At 37.0% G+C, this 27,043-nt stretch overlaps 1 protein-coding gene across 1 annotated transcript in view; it reads left to right on the top strand.

The window, feature by feature from the left end:
* LOC134586215 (uncharacterized) overlaps positions 1–27,043 on the top strand; it is an 87,076-nt gene that overhangs the window by 9,418 nt on the left and 50,615 nt on the right. Inside the window, exons 8-25 of the mRNA XM_063441711.1 lie at positions 2,967–4,256; positions 4,326–4,588; positions 4,799–5,059; positions 5,843–6,137; positions 8,094–8,165; positions 8,359–8,409; positions 10,951–12,135; positions 14,241–14,291; positions 17,403–18,620; positions 20,552–20,623; positions 20,803–20,859; positions 22,167–22,405; positions 22,870–23,153; positions 23,395–23,672; positions 24,467–25,065; positions 25,173–25,746; positions 26,153–26,352; positions 26,451–26,831. Of these exons, the coding sequence (XP_063297781.1) occupies positions 2,967–4,256; positions 4,326–4,588; positions 4,799–5,059; positions 5,843–6,137; positions 8,094–8,165; positions 8,359–8,409; positions 10,951–12,135; positions 14,241–14,291; positions 17,403–18,620; positions 20,552–20,623; positions 20,803–20,859; positions 22,167–22,405; positions 22,870–23,153; positions 23,395–23,672; positions 24,467–25,065; positions 25,173–25,746; positions 26,153–26,352; positions 26,451–26,831 (7,370 nt within the window). The remainder of the gene's footprint in view (positions 1–2,966; positions 4,257–4,325; positions 4,589–4,798; positions 5,060–5,842; positions 6,138–8,093; positions 8,166–8,358; positions 8,410–10,950; positions 12,136–14,240; positions 14,292–17,402; positions 18,621–20,551; positions 20,624–20,802; positions 20,860–22,166; positions 22,406–22,869; positions 23,154–23,394; positions 23,673–24,466; positions 25,066–25,172; positions 25,747–26,152; positions 26,353–26,450; positions 26,832–27,043) is intronic.

The following is a 27,043-nucleotide window of genomic DNA, read 5'->3' as shown; positions in this document are numbered from 1 at the left end:
TTTGTAAACCTAATTCTAAATGTTTCCATAATTGTTATCCTTAATACTATTACTTAATGGCAGTATTCATAATTTGTGTAATTTTAAGTATGAGTCATTAACACAATATATATAAATATTTCAAATACACAATAAAGTATCCATACTTTAATTACTAGAATCTGTTATATGGCATATATGCTATAATGTGTACAATTAATTAACATGTTTTATGTGAATCTTTGTTTACTTTCTCTGTAACATATGCTCTATTCTACAGTTATTGTATTGCATGTTAAATTTGTGTTTAAGCATTTTTTTCTGTATGTTACAACTCTGAACATCTATATGTAACTACTATAATGTTAGGTAATTTGTGTTACTTATTTGTATAATTGTTTATTTGTACAATTTATTTGTGTAATTTGGAGTATTATATAGTTTGGGCACTTTGTAAATGTATGCATTCCTTTGTGTAATTTGAATTGTTATCCCTGAATTGTTTACTAATTGATAGTTCATATACTTTTTCAAACATTTATTGAAAGAGATAACATTCTTGTTATTCCCAGATTCAGATACACAGCATGCAAAAATCAGTGGAATATCATTTTATTAGAATTAATATTTTTTTTTGTAAGATAATGTCCCTATCGTATGTAACAGACATACCATGTTCTTGATGTGGCAGGTGAATTGTGTTTTCACCCACTATTTTAAATTTTCTGTGAATCTATGTTTAATTTGACACATAATTATATTGCATGTTGTATAATTTGTGGATGTACATCTTGTTATACTGTATAATACAACTTTGTAAATTGTAAATATAACTTTGTACATATATATGGATCTAGCGATATTATGTAAGTTGCGTTATTCTAATGTTTTAAAGAACGACTCCAATCACCATAACCCCTACAGCAGCCTCTCCCTGCCTCCACTACATTCGACAAAGAGCTGTAAGATCTGAGCTATGCCAGGCTATCCAGGGATTATGTCATTGGCTGAGAGCGATCAGTTATTGATCTCACAGAGCTAACTTTACAGTGCAATGTTTAGTTCAGGAGAGCTCCTGCTTTGTAACTTCCATCTCTTTATCAGAAATAGTGGAGGTGGGCTGCAGAGCCTAGCAGATCTGAGTAAGATTTCTCTAAAATTGAATTATTCTTTAAAATTACTCTAAAAGGGAATGACTACTTACAATGTGACAGGAGAACCAGGCTACTTCTGGCACTATAGCCACTGCAGCATATTGTAGTCGTAATGTTGCATGGAGTGTTACTTTAATTGGTTTAATTTGAATAATAATTATTTAATGTTTTGCCAATAAATACTATGAATATACCTTAAAAACACCTATTCAAAAGAAATATCACATTTTCCCTGGAACTCCTAGAATCAGATATAATATGCCCAGTCCATACTGTCCCTACTAGGCATCCAGCGAAAATGTTTTTTTTAGAGGCAAATACTAAATCAATGGCATGCCTTTATCAATGTAATTAACAATTGTGCTGTAGCTGGTATTAAATCATCTGCCTTCTGCTGTGTATAACAAGGAGTTACCACAGTTTTGAACATGAAATTAGACATTTCTTAGCATATTTTCTTCAGGGACTCTTTATTTGCCTTGTCTGTTGCAACCTCATAAATTTACAATTTTATTACATGACAGGAGGCTTCCTATTTTGCATAACTTTCTTTACTTATGCCTCCAGCAGCACAAGTCAATCAATCAAAAACTTTTAACCAATCCTAGGCCAACATAGCCTGTATATAAGTCTTTGGTGGGCGTGTCTATTCCTCTTTCTTTGCTGCTTCCGGAAGGCACAGGTCAGAGTACTACTTCTGAAATGATTTATTGACTTTTATTGACTTTTATACTGTTAGAAATTCATTGGTTTCTTCTATTTAATACTGTCAGTAATATAGTTCATTTATTTATTTCTGTACTGTTCCCTCTTGCCCTACTTCTCCTCACCACTGTCTCCCTTTCTCCCTGTCATCTTTCCGCTGCGTTTTTACGCGACCGCGTTCGTTTTTTTGTGTTAGGGAGGTAATACAGAGACTATTCAGGAGAAGGGTGTGGGGTTGGAGGGACTATTCCGTTCAGGGCGACCTTTGTAACGGACGGCGGACCGCGATCATATCGCGGACCGCATTAGCGTTTTGGCGCGAACGGCGGCCATCTTGGATCTCGCGCTCGCGAGACCCACGACGGCCATTAGCGTTTCCTACGGTCGTTATTCAAACGACCCATCCTCATAGTTTCCAATACTCGTTTTTTCCATACTGTGTATATATACCTTTGTCACATACAATCCTATTAAGGGCACAGTGCCTGCAGGCTCATCCCCTGCTGCACATATTTAAAGGCACAGTTCATGCAGGCTCATCCCCTGCTGAACTTCTTAAAGGCACAATTCACGCAGGCTCACCCCCTGCTGTACATCTTAAAGGCACAGTACTGTCAGGCTCATCCCCTGCTGTACATCTTAAAGGCACAGTACAGTTAGGCTCATCCCCTACTGTACTTATCAAAGTCACAATACAAGCAGGCTCATCCCTTGCTTTCCATCTAGAGTCACTAGTGCAAGCAGGCTCACCCCCTGCTACACACAAAGAGTCACTATACTAGCAGACTCATCCTCTGCTATAATACAAGTGCCAGTGCCAGCAGGCTCATACCCTGTTTCAAATCAAATGATACAGTGCCAGCAGGTTTCTTCCCTGCTAAATACATAAGTGTTGTATGTATGCAAGTGACTCACTGCTAGCAGGCTCATCCCCTGCTATAAATCAAGTGTCTTAGTACAAACAGTCTTACCCCTGTTTTTAAAACTAAGTGACTCAATACTAGCAGGCTCATCCCCTGCTATACCATTATATATGTGACTCTATATATGACACCACATTAATAGTGAAAGCTGTATCTTACGGCTTTTCACATATTTCGGAACCTAACACTCTTCTGTCTTCCACAGACAGACCCAACATACAACACAAGATGAGTGACTCACCACAGTTACCACCATCAGATTGGCAAACAATTATTAACTCAGCGGTAGCCGCCTCCGTGGAGAAAGCTATTGGCAGACTGCTCATGCAGAACCCAAAACCCGATACAGCTACTGATCTACCCACGGAAGTAATGGAAGATGTCCTCCCCGGAGACCTCCACGCCATAAAACGGCAACGGAAGGGCACCGTATCGGACACCCAGAGACAAAGAGGCAAAGCTCCAGTGAAAAAGAGCCGCCAGGCAGCGAGGAGAGAACCTTCCCCTCCATACTCTCCGTCCTCAGAGGACGACGATCGCAGTCCCCCTCCATCGCTCGACATCATGGACGAATGGAAGGCGGGGGCTTCACACTCGGAAGATGAAGACTGGCTAGATGTCCAAGGAGAAGACAGGGAATGCGATCAAGACACATACCTTGATCAAGAAGAGGGCACCTTCATAGACCCCCAGGGGACGGCCATGTTCGACCCCCGCACGATCCGACACCCAAGATCGACAGAATGGGGGTTGCCAGATCACCTGGCTCAGTTCATCCACTTCTGGCTGAGGAAGCCAATGGACAAGGAAGTCAGGGCAAGGCTTCGGGCAGAATGCCCAAGACCAACTCTACCAGACAAAATCGCAGTGACCCCAGAATTCGATTCTACTGTATCCCTGTTCATGTCCCGCGCGGGCCGAGACCCGCGGAAAGGGATAGAAAAAGGCCTTAGGGAATCCCAAGACAAGCTCCTTGACATCCTGGGTCCTCTAGCGAAAATGCTATACCTGGCTGACCTAGCCCTTTCCCAAGGCACTACACTGGATGCCCACACTATACGCGAATGGGCACAACGGGCTATTTGTATGCTGGGCAACACCAATGCAGCAATGTGCGCAGAACGCCGCAGAACTGCATTATTGAAAATGGACCCGAAACTGATGGAGCTGGGCAAGAAAGAGATGGGACCGCTAGCGAACGGTCAGCTATTTGGTGACTCATTCATAACTGAGCTCAAGAAACATGTGAGCATCTTCACCACTCTGAATAAGGCTCAGACCTCCATCAAACAAGTATTTCGTAACACCGCACCACGCAGGGGAGTTTTTGCCAGGGCTGGTCGCCAAAGGGGCCGAGCCACCAGCCGATTCTGGCCTACAGGCCCCAGACACCAATCATCTCAAGCATTCTTCCCAACCTCGAGATCCAACTTCCAGCGAGGATCCTTCCGTTCAAGAGGCACCCGCACCCGTGGACGCGGACGCTTCAATGCAGGTGAGCATTCCCGACATACCTTTTCTATATTCGCACATGACTGCAGGCAGACTGTCTCTTTTTTCACAGGAATGGGAAAAGATATCCTCGGACAGCTGGATCCTCAATACAGTAGCCGGTTACGAGATCGAATTCTCAGACACCCCGGTACAGGACCGACGCCCACCACCAATAAGAGCGTCGGCCTTACACACCGAAATCATAGATACGGAGATCCAAACCCTGTTCGACAAGGGGGCGGTGGAACCCGCCCCAGACGATACGGGTTTCTTCAGCAACATCTTCGTAGTCCAAAAGAAAACCGGAGACTACAGACCGGTCATCAACCTACGGCAACTGAACGTCTTTGTCACCTACAGACATTTCAAAATGGAAGGAATCCACCTTCTAAGAGACCTATTGTCGCAACACGACTGGTTCACCCGACTAGACCTAAAGGACGCCTACCTATCGGTATCAATAGCTCGCGTCAGCCGTCCTTTCCTTCGCTTCACATGGAAACATCTCTCCTACCAATTCACCTGTCTCCCATTCGGCCTCAGCTCAGCACCATGGTGCTTTATGAAACTAATGAAGCCGGTAATGGCTTACCTAAGAGAGAAGGGCATCCGCTGCCTAATATACCTGGACGATATTTTGATATTCTGCGAATCAGCACCCAGGCTTCAATCTCAAACGAGATCCATAGTGCTCTTGCTAGAGTCTTTGGGTTTCATCATCAACAGAGAAAAATCTTCACTCCAACCAGCCAAGGTGGTTCAATTCCTGGGATTCGAAATAGATTCGAGAACGTGTACTCTCCGGTTACCCACTTCAAAGATTGCAACAATACGGAAAGAGATACGCAGGGTGCTTCGAAGAGACTCAATTCCGCTTCGCCTCCTGGCCAGAATCATAGGCCTTTTGTCATCTTCCATACAAGCGATCTTCCCAGGACCGCTACACTACCGGGCCATGCAACGGGCAAAGGCCCATCACCTGAGGCAAGGACAGACCTACGACCACTGGATCCCAGTGTCAACAGAAATTCGGACAGAACTCCGATGGTGGCTCCTCCACATGGAGGCCTGGAACGGCAGAGCCATATTCGGTCCGAACCCGGACTTCGTCCTGGAGTCGGACGCCAGCCTATGGGGCTGGGGAGCCCACTGTGCACAGGCGTCCACCGGAGGACCATGGTCGGAGGAAGAGAAACTCCTACACATCAACTGCCTGGAGTTGATAGCGGGCTCCTTCGCGATCCGGAGCCTGGCCAAGAATATGTCCAACTGCTGCATTCTCTTGCGCATGGACAATTTTTCGGCAGTCCGGTACATAAACCACCTGGGCGGAGCCAGATCACGGGCCTTGACAGAAGCGACGAGGGACATCTATCGTTTATGCCTACCCCGCAACATCACGATCAAGGCAGAATACCTACCGGGAGTCAACAACCTCACGGCGGACTGGTTCTCCCGACATTGGAGAGACAGCAGCGATTGGCGCCTGGACACCACTACCTTTCACAGGATAAGACAAGTAAGAGGTCCGCTACACATAGACCTCTTCGCATCACGGACGAACACTCAGCTACCGAGGTATTACAGCTGGCTTCCGGACCCTCAAAGCGAAGCAGTCGACGCATTCCTCCAACAATGGCCACAAACGGGAGCTTACGCGTTCCCACCGTTTTCAATGTTGGCGAGAGTCCTCCACCACCTACGCAGAGCAAGGACTTCTCTAATCTTGATCACACCATTGTGGAAGAGCCAAGCATGGTTCCCGGACCTTCTAGCTCTGTCTCAAGACCATCCGCTACTCCTACCAGTGTTCCCATTCCTCCTAGTGAACCCGGACGGGGAACCTCATCCGTTGATTACACAAGACCGATTGGAACTGGTGGTCTGGAATCTTTCCGGGGATCCTGGAATGTCTCAGGCCTATCGCAAACGACTAGAAACCTATTATGGGACTCCTGGGCACCTGGCACTAGACGCAGCTACCTATCCGCATGGAACACGTGGAATCGCTGGTGCATGGAAAGGGACCTCGATCCCTTTACAGCACCTATTCCCTACATTCTAAATTTCCTGTCAAACCTTTTCTCAGAAGGACGAGCATACCGCTCAATTAATATCACCAGATCCGCCATTTCGGCGGCCCACACCCCAATAGATGGTACACCAGTGGGTCAAAACACCCTAATATGCCGTCTGCTTAGGGGCATCAGACTAGCCAGACCTCCGGCCCCGAAATATAACACTCTCTGGGATGTAGATGTAGTTATCCAATTCCTGAGGAACTGGCCGGACAACGAGGCCCTGTCTCTGAGACAACTATCAGCCAAATTGACTCTCCTTCTATGTTTAGTTTCTTTTCGCAGAGTCGCGGACTTTAGGGCTTTTGACGTAAACGGTTTCACTGTAACACCAGAAGGGGTTACCTTCACGGTGTCTCGCAGGACTAAGACGGACTCCACATCCGTATCTTACCCTTTTTTTCCGACGGTTCCGCGGCTATGCGTCGTGAACACCCTACTGCGGTACGTAGAGGTTACCGAAACGCTCCGTTTTCACCGATCGGGTCAACTACTGGTATCTTACACTAAACCGTACAAACCCGTAACTACCACTACGTTGGCTAGATGGGTCCGATGGCTCTTATCCCTGGCAGGTGTAGAACCGAACTTCGGGGCCCACTCGGTACGCGGGGCGGCGGCTTCGCGTGCATATTCGGCGGGAGCATCTCTTACGGACATCTTGCGCTCGGCAGACTGGACTAGAGAAAACACCTTCAGAGTTTTCTACTTTCGACAGACATCTCACGCATCTTTTTCGTTGTTACCACAGCGTTAAAAATGCAAAATAGGAAGCCTCCTGTCATGTAATAAAATTTGTAGATTATGTTAACGTAGTGTACGTATAATCTTAATTTTAATAATGACAGGAGGCGAGTATTTTCCCCCCTGTAGACATTGGTTTTATTCCCACCCAATACTCGCCATTCAGCATTTAACAGACAGTTATGACGACCTTCAGACCGATATCTTCATACTGTATGAAATCTCACATACACAGTTTCAGCATAGATATAACTGTAGCTAACAACTCAATAGACTTGTTAATGTAATTCTCAGACTTTAGATATATTAATTAACTAAATTGGATATATAGGTATTACATGCGGACAATAGTCCATTTCCACACCTTTCACCTATTTCTGTTTTTTCCAGCATAAGATGATTCGCATACCGGGCGACAACTCCTCTCAAGCTTCACTCCAAGCTACATTCGTTTAAAGTTACAGAGTTCCAGTTTAAAGGACACTCCACAACCTGACGTTACAGGATTTCACACATCAAAGAAAGAGGAATAGACACGCCCACCAAAGACTTATATACAGGCTATGTTGGCCTAGGATTGGTTAAAAGTTTTTGATTGATTGACTTGTGCTGCTGGAGGCATAAGTAAAGAAAGTTATGCAAAATACTCGCCTCCTGTCATTATTAAAATTAAGATTATACGTACACTACGTTAACATAATCTACAAATTATTGTGTAATGGTATTTCATGACGAATGATAGAATTTGGAGTACCCACACTTAGTCCTTATGAAAGGAAATTAAAATAAGAAAAAGCAGTGTCTAATGGTATTGGATAGTTTCCTCATTCTCTTATATTGTGGATAATGTTAAACGTATCTTTACTCCATGTCCTTTTTACTTTTTAAAATACCTTTATACATTCTACATCATTAATAAATTCAGATGCATGCCAATATGGGTTACAAAAAATTAATTGTATTGTTTGTTGCCACTTACAAAAATACATTTTAATAAAAATGTTCTATTTAAACAGGTGTAACAGAAAAATCCACAACCACACCAGATACATCATCAACAACAACATTGACTTACCCGACTTCAACACGTAAATATACAATCATTGCATTCTATGTACTATGCATACTTTAGCTCGAACTCTTCTTCACTTACTAAAAGTATAGATGATGATTAATGTGAATGTAAATAACAAAATAAAAATCACAATATTTAATACATAACCTGTATATAATACAAGATTCTGAGATTGTGCTTCTAATAATTATCATTTATATTAACAGGTTCAACTACAACACAACATTCCACAATAACAACATCACCTCCTGGCACAGGTACAATAATGACAAAATAACTAAAGCCATAAATATTATCAAGTTTCGTTATAACATGTGAAGGAAATTATAGTTAATGCATCAAATCTGTTAGTATGTAAGGAAGCTAATTCATATAAATAATTTTAAATCTCTCAAGCTTTATTAGAAGTTGTAAGTGGAGTACCACTGGATTCTACCCTGTGCCAACGTTTCTGTATTTGTTTATTAATGATATTGTAAGGCGTATGAAGAGTCACATGATCAAGGTATCTTCGAGTTAGTGATGCATCAAGTTAATGCAGTTTGAGAAAAATATCACATTTGGATATATTACAATACGGTTAAAGCAATTATCAGAAGAGATTTAATATGTATAAATAATAACTAAGATAAACTGAGTTACAGATAGTCTTTCATAAAATGAGAAGGATTAGATAATAATTGTAGACACAAATATTCTCAAAAAAGTGCAATATCTTTCAATTGATGTAAATCTTTATAGGGCACTTTATTGTATAATTCCAAGGGCTATTGATTTTTGTTATGAAAGTATTGTTGTCTCGTTGCCACTATCTACAATTATCACCATAAGAACTACTACCCAGACACCAAGTTCAACAGTGACCAGTGCACTGCACCATTTACAAGTACCACAAGTACTACTAACCAGACACCAGGTTCAGTAGTGATCAGTAACTTTGCCACCATCTATAATTACCACCACACGTACTACTACCCAGACACGAGGTTTAATAGTGATCAGTACATTGATCCCATCTGCAGGTAAGTATTCTACCCTGTAAAGATTACTTATTAGATTGTAGGTAGGGCTGATTTTCCAACACTGCACTTGCTGTTATAATGTATATGCTATGTATATACTATAGGAAATCCAGCTGCAACTATATATCTTAACTATAATGATATATGGGATATTTCCCTATACTGCTATGTAAGATAATTGTCCAGATCTTTTGTAAAAAAAGAAAATAAAAAAAAATATATAGATAGATAACACTGAGTATGTCATCTGCATCCAAGTATTCTCTAAGTAAATGAATAAACAGAAGAGGGAGATATCATTGAGAGACTTTTTGAAGTCAAATTCCCTAACTGCATTCACATATTAAAATTTCCTAGAAAATGGTTTTAAAGGGAAACTGAAGATAGACAAGAAAAATCTTTTTGAGAATTGGGAAAACATTGAATGGGAAAAATGTGTCAGTATTAGGGTGGGGGATACATAAAAGAATGATATCATCATCCTTTGTTGTATCAATGAGTAGAAGGAGTTTCATTGACTGATTACATATATTGAAAGAGGTAAATAATTCGGTTTTGGTCGATTTTAGTCCAATCCATGGTTCAGCCAAATTCTGTATCTTTGAAGCACCATATAATGTATAACAAACAACTAGCACAATGAAGAAGCATGTTCGATTTTTTTTTTCCGAGATTTGGAGTTCTGAACGTGGTGTCAAAAAAAGGGATGACTGATGGGAAAAAAAAGATGATTGATGGCTAGGGGACACCTACTAATTGTTTATGTTATTCACAGATCATGAAGACGTGACCAGTAAAGGAAAATACATTTATAAATATTGATCTTTTTACTGCTCCTCCTCTTTTTACCTCTGTTGGTTTATTTTTCGCAGTTGATCTGTGAAAAAAATGGCAGGTATACGCAATTATTGGAGTATTGCAAAATATATACATACTATTAATATTTTATATAGTTTTGCAGTACACTAATGGGCCATTTTCACATCTGTTTGGTTCATCTCAATCATATTTTTCATAGATGTTATTCAGATGAGCCAACTGTCAACTGACTGAGTGTCGGAGTTCTCGAAATAAATTGAATTCCTCTAAAAAATGATTCCTTTAACCCCTTAAAGCAAAATTTTCTGCCATGCAGAAGTCAAATGATTAGTCCATTTCTTTTTTTTTAAGAAATATGAGGAAAGAGTGAGAAACAAATTGCAATTGCATTTTTAACAAATACGGATCTGTGAGCAAACAAAAACAACAAAACATAATTACATTCCCTACCCCCCATTTGTTAACCATTTGCAAACCTATTTGTTGTTGTTTCTTCTAAATTGGACAGTAAGTGTAATAGACTTTTTCAAATAGGTAGATTAAGTTGTTATTCTAAAACACGATTAGGTGTACATTTAGCATTGTTCTATATAACAGCAAGACCAGAATGTGAAAAATGTAAAGAAAATCTGCAACAAATAATTAAGAGGGGGTGCTCGCATATTAGTATGCAAGCTTAGCACTTCACTGAATGAAGGGCTGCAATAAAGCTCAGAATCAACTGTACAATTGTACATATTTGTTAACATGTTAGACATCAGAGAATATAATGTGTACACTGTGTCACGATGTTAAGAATCAGATCAACCCTACTATATTACAACAGTGAAGCATATAATTGTTTCAGTGCAATGCAAAATTGTATGTTAAATTATGCATATTAAGGGGCATACCAAACTTCCTCTTTCAATATAAACTGGAAGTTCTAGAACTTGACCACACTTGTCACCATTTCAGGAATTAACACTGTTTCAGCCACAACACTTGATGTTACCTCTGAAGATACCACTACTACTACTACTCTCTCTCCAACTTCCGACAAGACTATTTCTACACTAAGCACGTCAACCTCCACGTCTTTGAAGCCTACAACTACCTCTACTTCTGAAACAGCTTCTTTAACTTCAGGGCTAGCAACTAGCTCAACTACATCCGATTTTACTAAGAAGACTACAATTCCTGCATTAGAGAGTACATCTGGGAAAACAATTGTCACCACTACAGGCCCTTCAGCTTTTTCAACTACTTTAGTTCCAACATCAGTATCAAAAACACAGGCTACTACAACTGATTTTATATCTGAAACTTCAACAAAGACTACCTCTCCCATCATTTCGAGTCCAGCTGCCACTAGTAGTACAGAGAAGACAACTACATTACAATCTATAACTGATTTAACATCAGCAATGATTACTGCTACTACTTCAGCTTCTGGAAAGACAACCCCTTCAGATTCAACTTCAACATCTGGTTCTACATCACAAGCGACCACTACCACTACCACATCTGCTACTACTTCAGAGCCTATAGTTTCTTCTTCTTCAATCACTAAAACAATCCCTACAGTTGATTCCACACTGGAAATCTCTACTGTTACTTCTTCGGGCACTACAGGTAAAACCTCATTAGGAGCCACAGGCTTCACAACAACAATAACTACATCCAAGCCTATACCTGAGATCACAACTGCATCAAGTACTACTGGTGTCACCACTTCCTCATCCACTCTTGAATCTTCCTCTGAAACAACATCTAGAGTAGGTACTACAATCTCTGAGTCTTTGAAATCCACACCTGGTTCTATATCTAAAACAACTGCTACAACTTCAGAAACAACATCGGCCTTAACGTCAAAGACTGCAAGTACTACTACAAGCAGTACAAGTGGCACTACATCTAAGGCATCAATTGTAACCACGATTGCTGCATCTGAAACATCAACAAAGACTGGCTCTCCCATAATTTCAAGTTCAACACACACTACAAGTTCCGGCACTACGACTACATTAAGTTCTGCATCTGACTTAACAACAGGGACTCCAAGAACCACACATTCTGCCGCACCAACCTTATCAACTTCTACCGTTGCTTCAGAAATCGTAACATCTTCTAGAACAACACATACATATCCAGAAACGTCAGGTATCTGTGCAATGTTTACCATTAGTTATCATTGTTAATTATATTTGCCCTCTGTCACTTTGCTATGAAATGTTTTATCCTCTTTCTTGTATAAAATTTACCATACTCTTTAGATGAATTTACATGTATTGTGTAATTTTATTGCATGCCAAATTTTGGTTGTAGTCTTTGTTATCAGATCCTGTAATTTGTAAACCTAATTCTAAATGTTTACATAATTGTTATCCTTAATACTATTACTTAATGGCAGTATTCATAATTTGTGTAATTTTAAGTACGAGTCTTTAACACAATATATATAAATATTTCAAATACACAATAAAGTATCCATACTGTAATTACTAGAATCTGATATATGGCATATATGCTATAATGTGTACAATTAATTAACATGTTTTATGTGAATCTGTGTTTACTTTCTCTGTAACATATGCTCTATTCTACATTTATTGTATTGCATGTTAAATTTGTGTTTACGCATTTTTTTTCTGTATGTTACAACTCTGAACATCTATATGTAACTCATACTATAATGTTAGGTAATTTGTGTTACTTATTTGTACAATTTTTTATTTGTACAATTTTTTATTTGTACAATTTATTTGTGTAATTTGGACTATTATATAGTTTGGGCACTTTGTAAATGTATGCATTCCTTTGTGTAATTTGAATTGTTATCCCTTAATTGTTTACTAATTGATAGTTTATATACTCTTTCAAACATTTATTGAAAGAGATAACATTCTTGTTATTCCCAGATTCAGATACACAGCATGCAAAAATCAGTGGGATATCGATTTATTAGAATTTATATTTTTTTTGTAAGAAAATGTCCCTATCGTATGTAACAGACATACCATGTTCTTGATGTGGTAGGTGAATTATGTTTTCACCCACTATTTTAAATTTTCTGTGAATCTATGTTTGTATTACCTGTTATGAGTATTTAATTTGACACATAATTATATTGCATGTTGTATATTTTTTGGATGTGCATCTTGTTATACTATATAATACAACTTTGTAAATTGTAAATATAACTTTGTACATATATATGGATCTAGCGATAATATGTAAGTTGCGTAATTCTAATGTTTTAAAGAAACACTCCAATCACCATAACCACTACAGCGGCCTCTCCCTGCCTCCACTACATTCGACAAAGAGCTGTAAGATCTGAGCTAAGCCAGGCTATCCAGGGATTATGTCATTGGCTGAGAGCGATCAGTTATTGATCTCACAGAGCTAACATTACAGCGCAATGTTTAGTTCAGGAGAGCTCCTGCATTGTAACTTCAGTCTCTTCATCAGAAATAGTGGAGGTGGGCTGCAGAGCCCAGCAGACCTGAGTAAGATTTTTCTAAAATTTAATTATTCTTTAAAATTACTCTAAAATGGAATGACCACTTACAATGTGACGTGAGAACCAGGCTACTTCTGGCACCATAGCCACTGCAGCATATGGTAGTGGTAATGTTGCATGGAGTGTTACTTTAATTGGTTTAATTTGAATAATAATTATTTAATGTTTTGCCAATAAATACTATGAATATCCCTTAAAAACACCTATTCAAACGGAATATCATATTTTTCCTGGAAATCCTAGAATCAGATATAATATGCCCAGTCCATACTGTCCTTACTAGGCATCCAGCGAAAATGTTTTTTTAGAGGTAAATACTAAATCAATGGAATGCCTTTATCAATGTAATTAACAATTGTGCTATAGATGGTTTTAAATCATCTGCCTTCTGTTGTGTATAACAAGGAGTTACCACAGTTTTGACATTTCTTAGCATATTTTCTTCAGGAACTCTATCTTTGCCTTGTCTGTTGCAACCTCATAAATTTACAATTATTGTCTTATGGTATTTCATGACAAATGATAGAATTTGGAGTACCCACACTTAGTCCTTATGAAAGGAAATAAAAATATGAAAAAAGCAGTGTCTAATAGCATTGGATAGTTTCCTCATTCTCTTATATTGTGGATAATGCTAAACGTGTAAATAACAAAATAAAAATCACAATATTTAATACATAATCTGTATATAATACAAGATTCTGAGATTGTGCATCTAATAATTATCATTTTCTATTAACAGGTTCAACTACAACACAACATTCCACAATAACAACATCACCTCCTGGCACAGGTACAATAATGACAAAAGAACTAAAGCCATAAATATTATCAAGTTTCGTTATAACATATGAAGGAAATTATAGTTAAGGACCACTATAGTGCCAGGAAAACAAACTCGTTTTCCTTGCTCTATAAGGGTCTTTGGGTCCCCCCCCACCCCCAGGGTCCCACTCCTGCCGGGCTGAAGGGGGAGGAAGGGGATAAATTCTTACCTTTATCAATGAGACAGCCAGTAGAGGCTGGATTAACCCTTATGCAAACATACATGTTTACAGCTGCAGGGTTAACCCTAGATGGACCTGGCACCCAGACCACTTTATTGAGCTGAAGTGGTCTGGGTGCCTATAGTGGTCCTTTAGTGCATCAAATCTGTTAGTATGTAAGGAAGCTAATTCATATAAATAATTTTAAGTCTCTCAAGCTTTATTAGAAGTTGTAAGTGGAGTACCACTGGATTCTACCCTGGGACAACGTTTCTGTATTTGTTTATTAATGATATTGTAAGGCGTAGGAAGAGTCACACGATCAAGGTATCTTCGAGTTAGTGATGCATCAAGTTTGAGAAAAATATCACATTTGGATATATTACAATACGGTTAAAGCAATTATCAGAAGAGATTTAATATGTATAAATAATAACTAAGATAAACTGAGTTACAGATAGTCTTTCATAAAATGAGAAGGATTAGATAATAATTGTAGACAGCAATCTTCTCAAAAAAGTGCAATATCTTTCAATTAATGTAAATCTTTATAGGGCACTTTATTGTGTAATTCCAAGGACTATTGATTTTTGTTATGAAAGTATTGTTGTCTCGTTGCCACTATCTACAATTACCACCATAAGAACTACTACCCAGACACCAAGTTCAACAGTGACCAGTAAACTGCACCATTTACAAGTACCACAAGTACTACTAACCAGACACCAGGTTCAGTAGTGATCAGTAACTTTGCCACCATCTATAATTACCACCACACGTACTACTACCCAGACACGAGGTTTAATAGTGATCAGTACATTGATCCCATTTGCAGGTAAGTATTCTACCCTGTATATTTATAAAATAGTAACAAAGTCAGAGACATATTTTAGTAAATTGTTTTTAACTCTACACCTCCAAATTGCACGGTTTAATTAATGCTCTTATATGTAGGGACAATGCAGGGTCATATTAGTGTGACATACATGATATATTTGTTATTTTTCATTCTTAGGATAGTCACCAAGAGTAAAAAAGAGACCAACATTAAGATTAATGTCAAGTTTATTCTATTTTAAATTGGATAAATGCATGTTTTAATAGATTAATCTAACATAAAAAAACATTTATATATCATTACGCTTGGTACTGATCATCATAGTTCCCTAGTAAGGTATGAGGTTCAGTAAAGATTACTTAGTAGATTGTAGGTAGGGCTGATTTTCCAACACTGCACTTGCTGTTGTAATGGATATGCTATAGGAAATCCAGCTGCAACTACATATCTTAACTATAACGATATATGGGATATTTCTCTATACTGCTATGTAAGATAATTGTCCAGATCTTTTGTAATAAATAAATAAATACATTTAGATAGATAGATAACACTGAGTATGTCATCTGCATTCAAATATTTTCTATGTAAATGAATAAACAGAAGAGGGATATATCATTGAGAGACTTTTTGAAGTCAAATTCCCTAACTGCATTCACATATTAAAATTTCCTAGAAAATGGTTTTGAAGGCAAACTGAAGAGAAGCAAGAACAAACTTTTTGAGAATTGGGAAAATATTGAATGGGAAAAATGTGTCAGTATTAGGGTGGAGGATACATAAAAGAATGATATCATCATCCTTTGTTGTATTAATGAGTAGAAGGAGTTTCATTGACTGGTTACATATATTGAAAGAGGTAAATAATTCCTTTTTTGGTCGATTTTAGTCCAATCCATGGTTCAGCCAAATTCTGTATCTTTGAAGCACCATATAACATATAACAACGACTAGCACAATGAACAAGCATGTCCGTTTTTTTTTTGGGGAGTTCTGAACGTGGTGTCAAAAAAAAGGGATGACTGCTGTGAAAAAAAAGATGATTGATGGATAGGGGACACCTACTAATTGTTTATGTTATTCACAGATAAAGCAAGAAGTGACCAGTAAAGGAAAATACATTTATAAATATAGATCTTTTTACTGCTCCTCCTCTTTTTACCTCTGTTGGTTTATTTTTCGCAGTTGATCTTTGAAACAAATGGCGGGTATACGCAATTATCAGAGTATTGCAAAATACATACATACTATTTATATTATATATACTTTTGCAGTACACTAATAGGCCATTTTCACATCTGTTTGGTTCATCTGAATCATATTTTTCATAGATGTTATTCAGATGAGCCAACATTCAACTGACTGAGTGTCGGAGTTCTTGAAATAAATTTAATTCCTCTAAAAAATGATTCCATTAAAGCAAAAGTTTTGCCATGCAGAAGTCAATGTTTAGTCCATTTCTTTTTTTTTTTTTTTAAATATGAGGAAAGAGTGAGAAACAAATTGCAATTGCATTTTTAACAAATACTGATCTGTGAGCAAACAAAAACAACAAAACATAATTACATTTTCGCTCCATTTGTTTACCATTTGCAAACCTATTTGTTGTCTTTTTTTTCTAAATTGGACTGTAAGTGTAATATACTTTTTCAAATAGGTAGATTAAGTTGTGATTCTAAAACATGATTAGGTGTACATTTAGCATTGTTCTATATAACAGCAAGACTAGAATGTGAAAAATGTAAAGAAAACCTGCAACAAATAATTAAGAGGGGGTGCTCGCATATTAGTATGCAAGCTTAGCACTTCACTGAATGAAGGGCTGCAATAAAGCTCAGAATCAACTGTACAATTGTACACATTTGTTGGCATGTTAGACATAAGAGAATATAATGTGTACACTGTGTCACGATGTTAAGAATCAGATCAGCCCTACTATAATACAACAGTGCAGCATATAATTGTTTCAGTGCAATGCAAAATTGTATGTTAAATTATGCATATTAAGGGGCATACCTAACTTCCTCTTTCAATATAAACTGGAAGTTCTAGAACTTGACCACACTTGTCACCATTTCAGGAATTAACACTGTTTCAGCCACAACACTTGATGTTACCTCTGAAGATACCACTACTACTACTCTCTCTCCAGCTTCCGACAAGACTATTTCTACACTAAGCACGTCAACCTCCACGTCTTTGAAGTCTACAACTACCTCTACTTCTGAAACAGCTTCTTTAACTTCAGGGCTAGCAACTAGCTCAACTACATCCGATTTTACTAAGAAGACTACAATTCCTGCATTAGAGAGTACATCTGGGAAAACAAGTGTCACCACTACAGGTCCTGCAACTTTTTCAACTACTTTAGTTCCAACATCAGTATCAAAAACACAGGTTACTACAACTGATTTTATATCTGAAACTTCAACAAAGACTACCTCTCCCATCATTTCAAGTCCAGCTGCCACTAGTAGTACAGAGAAGACAACTACATTACAATCTACAACTGATTTAACATCAGCAATGATTACTACTCCTACTTCAGCTTCTGGAAAGACAACCACTTCAGATTTAACTTCAACATCTGGTTCTACATCACAAGCGACCACTACCACTACCACATCTGCTACTACTTCAGAGCCTATAGTTTCTTCTTCTTCAATCACTAAAACAATCCCTACAGTTGATTTCACACTGGAAATCTCAACCGTTACTTCTTCGGGCACTACAGGCAAAACCTCATTAGGAGCCACAGGCTTCACAACAACAATAACTACATCCAAGCCTATACCTGAGATCACAACTGCATCAAGTACTACTGGTGTCACCACTTCCCCATCCACTCTTGTATCTTCCTCGGAAACAACATCTACAGTAGGTACTACAATCTCTGAGTCTTTGAAATCCACACCTGGTTCTATATCTAAAACAACTGCTACAACTTCAGAAACAACATCTGCCTTAACGTCAAAGACTGCAAGTACTACTACAAGCAGTACAAGTGGCACTACATCTAAGGCATCAATTGTAACCACGACTGCTGCATCTGAAACATCAACAAAGACGGGATCTCCCATAATTTCAAGTTCAACACACACTACAAGTTCCGGCACTACAACTACATTAAGTTTTGCAACTGACTTAATAACAGAAACAATTACCGCAACCTCATCAGGACAAACAAGTACCATTACTCCAAGAACCACACATTCTGCCACACCAACCCCAACAACTACCATTTCTTCAGAAATTGTAACCTCTTCTAGAACAACACATACATATCCAGAAACACCAGGTATCTGTGCAATGTTTAAGGCTAGTTATTATTATTAATTATATTTGTCCTCTGTCACTTTGCTATGAAATGTTCTGTCCTTTTTCTTGTATAACATTTACCATACTCTTGAGATGAAAGGAAGTGTATTGTTACACAACATTATTTGTTTTCTGGACTCTGTATTTGCCTCCTCTGTTACACTAATTTTCAGCTTTGTGTTTTGTGTAATTTTATTGCATGTTAATTATTGATGTTATAATCTTTGTTATCAAGTTCTGTAATTTGTAAACCTAATTCTAAATATTTCCTTAATTGTAATCCTAAATACAATTACGTAATGGTAGTATTTATAATTTGTGTAATTTTAAGAATGAGTTCTTAAAAATGTATTTATTATTATTTCAAATACACAATAAAAACTTTAATTAACTGTGTTAGAATCTGCACTTTGTTAGAATCTGATATATGGCATATATTCTATAATATGTATTAATCAGCATGCTTTCTGTGAATCTGTGTTTAATTTCTCTGTAACATATGCTATATTCTACAGTTATTGTACTGCATGTCAAATTTGTGTTTAGGCAGGCTTACATTTTCTGTATAGTGCAACTTTGAACATCTATATGTAAATGATACCTTGATGTAAATTGTTTGGACATTTGTGCATGTTGGAGATTTATTTATTTGTGTAATTTGCAGTATTATGTAGTTTGTGCACTTTGTAAATTTGTGCATTCCTTTGTGTAATTTGAATTGTTATCCCTTAATTGTTTACTAATTTATAGTTTAAATATTCTTTCAAACATTTATTAATGGAGATATGTTGGTAACGTTCGTGTTATTCCCAGATTCAGATTCACAGCATGCAAAGTACTTTCATTGGCATCCATTGAAAAATGTTCAATTAGGGCCAATTAAATTATGTGAAAAATATATTTTACTAGAATTAATATTTTTCTTGTCAAAAAAGATTCAGATCGCACATTACAGACTTACCATGTTGTTAATGTGGTAGGTGAAATGTGTTTTCACCCAATTATTAAATTTTCTGTGAATCTATGTTTGCATTATCAGTTATGCATGTTTAATTTGACTCATACTGTATAATTTTGTTGCATATTGAATGATATAATTTGGGGATGTGTATCTTGTTTTAGTGTGTAATACAACTTTGAAAATATATATGGATCTGCATATATTATGTAAGTTGTGTTATACTTATGTATTGAAGGAGCACTCCAAGCACCATGATCACTACAGCGGCCTCTCCCTGCCTCCATTACATCTGACAAAATGCCAGACGCTCTGAGCTCAGACAGGTTGTTCAGGGCTTATGTCATTGGCTGAGAGAGATCAGTTGCGGATCTCAGCCACAGAGCTAACTGAGAAGTGCAATGTTTAGTTCAGGAGCGCTAACATACTGCTTAGTAACTTCCAGATCTTCATCAGAAATAGTGGAGGTGGGCTGCAGCGCCCATCAGACCTGAGTATGATGTCAAATCGCTCTAAAATGGTACCACTACAGCATACTGCAGTGGTAATGTTGCTTGGGGTGTAACTTTAAGTGGTTTAATTTTAATAATAGTATTTAATATTTGGCAAATAAATAATATGAATACTCTTTAAAAACACCTTTTCAAAAAGTAATATCCATATTTTTCCTGGAATTTCTAAAATCATATATACAATATGCCCAGTACTGTCCATACTGGGCATCCAGAGTAAATGTTTTTATTTGACAAAATAAATGGCATGCATTTAGCAAAGTAATTGACAATTGTGCTATACATGAAATGAGACATTACCTAGCATACATGCCAATATGGTTTAAATAATATTAATAAAATTAATATAATTAAATAATTTTTATTGTACAGAACTGAAGAGCTTGATGCCACTTTATTTTTACAAAAATCAATGATAATAAACATTTCCTATTGAAACAGGTTTGACAGAAATATCCACAACCACACCAGTTACATCATCTTCAACAACATTGACTTACCCGACCTCAACACGTAATTATACAATCATTACCTTTTTTTATATGCATAGTTTAGCTATAACTTTTGTCCACTTACTTGAAATATAGATGATATTTAATGTGAATGTAAATAAAGAAATCAAAATATTTAATTCATAACCTGTATATAATACAGGATTCAAAACTGAAATAATTATCATTTTCTATTAACAGGTTCAACTACAACACAACATTCCACAATAACTTCAACAATTTCGCCTCTTGGCCCAGGTACATGAAAAAAACAAGAACTAAAGTCATACATATTATCAAGTTTCATTGTGTTCTTTATATCTTATGAAGTCAACTATAGTTAATGCATGAAATATGTTAGTATGTAAGGAAGCTAATTCATATAAATAATGTTAAGTGTCTCAAGCTTTATTTTTTTTATTTTTTTTTACAAGTTATAAGTGGAGTAAAATCTAATAGTATAAATGAAGCTGTTAAGGTGGATAAACCCATTCAGCTAAATGGGCTGCAGAATAAAAATAAAAAAAGATTAAATCTAACTATATCAAAGGTATATTAAACTAAAAATAAAACAAATAGATTATCTGCATATATACAAGAGTAAGGGAGTAAAGTGTTGACTGACAAACGTGAGTGGTAAATGGACGTAGCCGTGGGCAAAATGAAAGTAGTCAAAACCTTAGAGCAGAAGTCTAAGGACTTTCATTTTAGATAACAAGACTAAAGCCCAAATTGGTTCTCCCTCCTAATAATTCAAGTATCACTGGATTCTGTCCTGGGTCAGCTTCTCTTTATTTGTTCATTAATGATTTTGAAAGGAGCATGAAGAGTCACATGAACCAGGCATTTTTGAGTTATTGATGCATCAAGTTAATGCAGTTTGAGAAGAATGTCATATTTGCGTATATTATAGTATGGTTTATGCAATTGTCAGATGAGATTTAATTTGTAGAAATATTAACTACCATAAACCAATCTTGGCAATAAAGTGCAATAGCGTTCAATGGCTGTAAATCATGGCAATGCACTGTATTTACAATGCCAAGGAACTTTGATTTTTAATGAAAGTATTATTGTCTCATTATAAAATTGTGTGGACAACAGTTTTCAAGATCTAAACAAATATACACAGGTCCAAAAGAAAAATCTCTCTAGTGACCTGTCATTAGCAAGACAATACAAATGACAATAGGTAATCTAGTGAGAAAAGATTTTTCAACTCTTCAACTGAGTAGAAAAGGATTTTTCTAAATATGACCAAGATTTATATTAAAAACTCAACTTTGAAATGTCAAGTAAAATGGTTTTGCCTAGTGCAAAGCAGTATTGATGCAAAATTCCAGATTCACAGCATTACTAAACCACCACAAAATTATGCATTAGTAACATTAATGAAGTTGGTACAGAAGAGTACCTCACACTGTAGATTTAGGGTGACTTATGGTTGCAGTTAGATGGGTTTATAGGTTATCGGTTATTTAGTGTTTGAGCAACTCAGTAAATTCAGAGGAAAAAATATTTTAAAAAATTACATTATTAATCTTATTTTGTTCTTTTGTTCTAAGGTTCCTGTGTAGTAGAAGGAGACCCTCACTACCACACATTTGATAATCAGCTCCATAATTTTATGGGAATCTGTACTTACACTTTATCTAAAGTGTGTGGAGATGATGGGCACCTTCCAATCTTTAATGTAGAAGCAGCTAATGAAAACAAAGGCAATCCTAAAGTATCCTATGTCAAGTATGTAAATGTGGATGTTCATGGATACAGGATCACACTGGATAAAGGCAGACAAGTCACGGTGAGCTGATAGATAACATTTACTGGCTAAAAGATTTTTTATTTTTCCTTTTACTTTACTATTACTCCTGACAATTGCTTTGGTTGCCAAATGGTTAATGACCCTATTATGTTTTAATAATTCAAAATAATACTTTTCAGGTTGTTCATAAGCATTTCTACTTTCCAAAGATGTATTAACTGTTTCAGGTTACATACATAGTGGCTGATATTTACTGCACAAAATGCAAAATATCTTGCTTTTTTCATCTACAAAAAAAAAATACTATGCCAATATATGTATAAATATATTGAAAATGACTATATATGTATTTGCAGTCAAAATTAAATAGTTTTGCAAAAGACTAACCATTCCTTATAAATACGCCTCCTTATTGTTCAACATCAACTATAATTATAGCACTCATTACATACTTGAAATGGTTTATAAATCCTTATTAATAATACAATGTTATTTTTTAATAGGTGAATGGAAAAATAGTGGTTCTACCAACAGACTTGCCCCCAGAAATCAAGATCTTCTTAAGTGGGAACAATGTTGTGGTGACAACTGGATTTGGTCTAAAAGTGACATTTGATGGAAATCATAAGGTGGTTGTAACTATACCAGGCAACTATGCCAATAAAGTATGTGGACTTTGTGGAAATTTCAATGGAAACAAAAATGATGATTTCATAAACCCTGAGGGTGAATTAGAGCCAAATTCTACTAGCCTTGGCAACAGCTGGCAAGTTGAAAATGACACAAGGTAAGATTAGATTTTCTTTTACTTATTCATTTAGTTACACATATTAAGTTATACTCCTGTGTTTTGAATAGTCAAATCCTGTTAATAAAAAAGCACTCACTGTTTTGAGGCTCTGTTTAAATATTTCATAAAGAAAAAACCCTAATTCAATGCATATTGAAAATGTTAAATATTTAAAGAGTGGATATGTTTTTGAAATAATGCTGTGTTTTCACTAACAATTACCTTTTGTACTTAAAAGATGTCTTCCAGCCACAGACCACATGCCAGAATGTACAGACGAGGACAAAAACACCATTGCAAGCAATAGCTTCTGTGGTTTGATTACTGACATTATTGGACCTTTCAAGGACTGTCATTCTGTCATAAACCCATTAGAATTTTTCAATACCTGTGTCTATGACCTTTGCGAACTGAACATGGATCCAGAAATTCTGTGTAGCAGTCTCCAGTCCTATGCAGATATCTGTCAATCCCAAGGTGTTACCATACAACCTTGGAGGAATGAGACTTTCTGTCGTAAGTAGAAAATATCTGAGTAAAATCATTCAACCAGCTTCTGAATCATATTAATTAGTCTTCTGTCTGAATTGTACAACACTTGCTACCAGATCTAATGGAAATATTTTTTAAATTTATTGTCTCATACTGTTTGATCTTATGTTAAGTGAGTTTGCAAATGATCCATGGAGAAAGTATTGTTTTGTTATACTGCCTGCAGTTTGGAGCCCCTAATCTTGAGTGGGTTTAGGGGAACACATGTTCAAGTCTGCCTGAGATTAGTTAGAGTTAAACTCAAGAGCACCGTCTCTTTTGATGGTGGCAGCTGACATAGCTGCCAACAGGACTATAACTCCCACTAATTTTGGAAACTCCACTAATTTTAGCTTGACCTGGGACATGCAAGTCCCAGTACTGCCCCAACAATAAAGTTTTCACCTAAACCCCTACTAGATCAATAACCATTAACTGCTATGCTTACTTTATTCTGCTCTGGAGTCTGGTGTTATGTTTGCAGAAAACTCCTCTTGTTTCTCTGACAATAACGTTCACAGTTTGGAGAGAGGAGCACCTGGTTGTCGGTACCTCGGGACTCTACATGTTCTAAAAATATGCACACGCAAAAAAAAATGCACACATATGCTCATAAACCATAATTTAGGCAGAAAGATACATTCTGTATTAAATATATTTATATTTAAATTTAAATTTAAATATTAATGTGAAACATGTGAAACCCATAACACAAATATAAGGTTAAGAGCATGACATTATTTATTTTAAGTGATTGCATTCTCTATCTGTGTTTATAGCACCAACATGCCCTTCTAACAGTCATTATGAGCAATGTGGCACTGCTTGTCCAGCTACTTGTGTAAACCCAGGATCATCCTCCAATTGTAATCTTCCTTGTGCTGAAGGCTGTTTCTGTGACCCTGGATATGTTCTGTATGATAAGAAGTGTGTTCCAAGTGATCAATGCGGATGTTGGGATGGAGATAAATATTATCCTGTGGGTACAGAATTCTGGTCTGATGACACCTGTTCTTCAAAATGCACATGTCCATCACCAGGAAGTGGCTTAGTGTGTAAAAGTGAATCATGTCCAAGTAACCAGTACTGTGGAATCACCAACGGAGTTCCCGGGTGTTATTTCTATGTATTTGGTATATGCAGAGTCCATAATGATCCTCACTATGACACATTTGACAGACAGAACCACAATTTCATGGGTCTGTGCACCTACACTCTTGCCAAGCTCTGCAGCAACTCCTCTTCCCTCCCATATTTTAACGTTGAAGCAAAGAACGCACATCGAGGAGACCCTTCTGTGTCTTTTGTGGAGAAAGTATTCATTGAGGTGTATGATCAGAAAGTACAAATTTGGAGACATGAGCAAAATCGAGTTTTGGTGAGAATTTGCTTTTAATTTATTCTGAGCTGGAATTAAGATGAACACACTACATATTCGATATGTTTGTTAAGCTATCATTCGTTTTTTTTATTCTTTGGTAACAGGTCAATGGGATCTGGACAACGCTTCCAGTTAATTTAGTTGAAGGATTAGTGACAGTGACCTGGACTGGAAAATATGTTAGTCTTCAAACTGATTTTAGACTAACTGTCTCATATGATACGGATAGTTCAGTGGAGGTGAAAGTACCCAGTACTTATTCAAGCCTGACATGCGGAATGTGTGGCAACTTCAACAACCGCAAATCAGATGAGTACCTAATGCCAAATGGAGAACAAGCACCAAATTCAGAAGTATTAGGACACAGCTGGATAGTAGAAGATGATGACCCACTTTGCCACCCCACAGATCCTGAACCAACACCTCTACCTGTATGTCCACCAGAAAAAGAAGAACTCTATGCAAGTAATGAATTCTGTGGTCTCCTTACAAGCAAAGATGGACCATTCTATATATGTAATTCTGTGATTAGTCCTGCAGGATTCTTTGAGAGCTGTATATTTGACATGTGTGCCCTTAATGGAGACCAAGATGTCTTATGTAGTTTGCTAGGAGCCTATGCTGATGCTTGTCAGAAAGAAGGTGTTTCTCTTAATTGGCGAAACAGTACAATATGTGGTAAGTAATTATATGGTAGACAGTTATGTAGTTTGTAAATAGTCCTATAATGAAAGTATCAACTGAACAAGGGTGACATAAACTACTATATCCTGTTGATTTAGATGATTTAACATTATATTAACATTAAAATGCCACCATGTTATGACAGACATGTGTCAATAGATATATTAACATTATTTTAATTAAATTCAGCTATAAAACAATGATATTTTGTTTGTATGTCACATAAAGATATAATTTTATTTGTTATAATCTTGAGCTATATTTTTATTTTATTTTTTAATATATTTATCAAATACGATATATTTTTTTTCATTTGAAATAACAAAATAAACTATCTCTTAAATCCAGAAATTATATTTTCTGATGAATATTTTCAGAAAAAATATATTTTATCTTGCAGTACCAAAGTGCCCAGCTAACAGCCATTACAATGTGTGTATGAGTTCCTGTCCTGCCACATGTCTGCAACCGCACGGTCCTGAAAACTGCAGCAGCCCATGTTTGGAAGGTTGTGAATGTGATGATGGATATGTCATTAGCGGAGGAACCTGTGTTTCCAAATCTAATTGTGGTTGCTGGTACAATGAAACATATTTTAACGTAAGTGGAAGCATTATAAATATAATTAATTAAATTCTAATTGTAAACGAAAACATCTTACAGTTCTTAAAAAAATAACAACTTTTCTTCACCCCCAGGAAGGAGAGAAATTTTTGCAAGGAGATTGTGAGAATAGCTGTGAGTGCCTTGGAAACAACAATGTTGTCTGCTCCCCAGTATCTTGTGCTAAAGATGAGATTTGCAAAGTTCAGAATGGAACATTAGGCTGCTACCCACCAAGCACAGCAGTCTGTCACATTTATGGAGACCCTCATTACACAACCTTTGATGGCACTCTTCATCACTTCCAAGGATCCTGCACCTACACAGTTACTGAGACATGTGAAGATACTTCAAACAATTTCACTATCACAACACGAAATGAGCATAGAGGAAACCCAAGTTGGACAGCCATTAATTCTGTAGCACTCACTGTGGATGGAACGCATATCTCACTACAAAAGAACAACATTGTATTTGTAAGTAAAGACTTGCAGGAACTGTAAACTGTCCATGTTAAATCAAAGTTACATCAAAGTGCCTTAGTACTGAATCTATTGACTTATAAAGTTATCTTAAAATCACATTCATTTTAAACTAGACTCAATATCTTAAGTATCTCTTGTAACGCTAGAGTTTACACTGATTACAGTATTCAAAACTAAAAGTGGACCAAGTGAGTTACTATATG

This window comes from Pelobates fuscus, chromosome 2 (genome assembly GCF_036172605.1).
Source record: "Pelobates fuscus isolate aPelFus1 chromosome 2, aPelFus1.pri, whole genome shotgun sequence".
NCBI classification, from domain to species: domain Eukaryota; kingdom Metazoa; phylum Chordata; class Amphibia; order Anura; family Pelobatidae; genus Pelobates; species Pelobates fuscus.
This window is presented reverse-complemented; position numbering and strand designations above follow the sequence as displayed.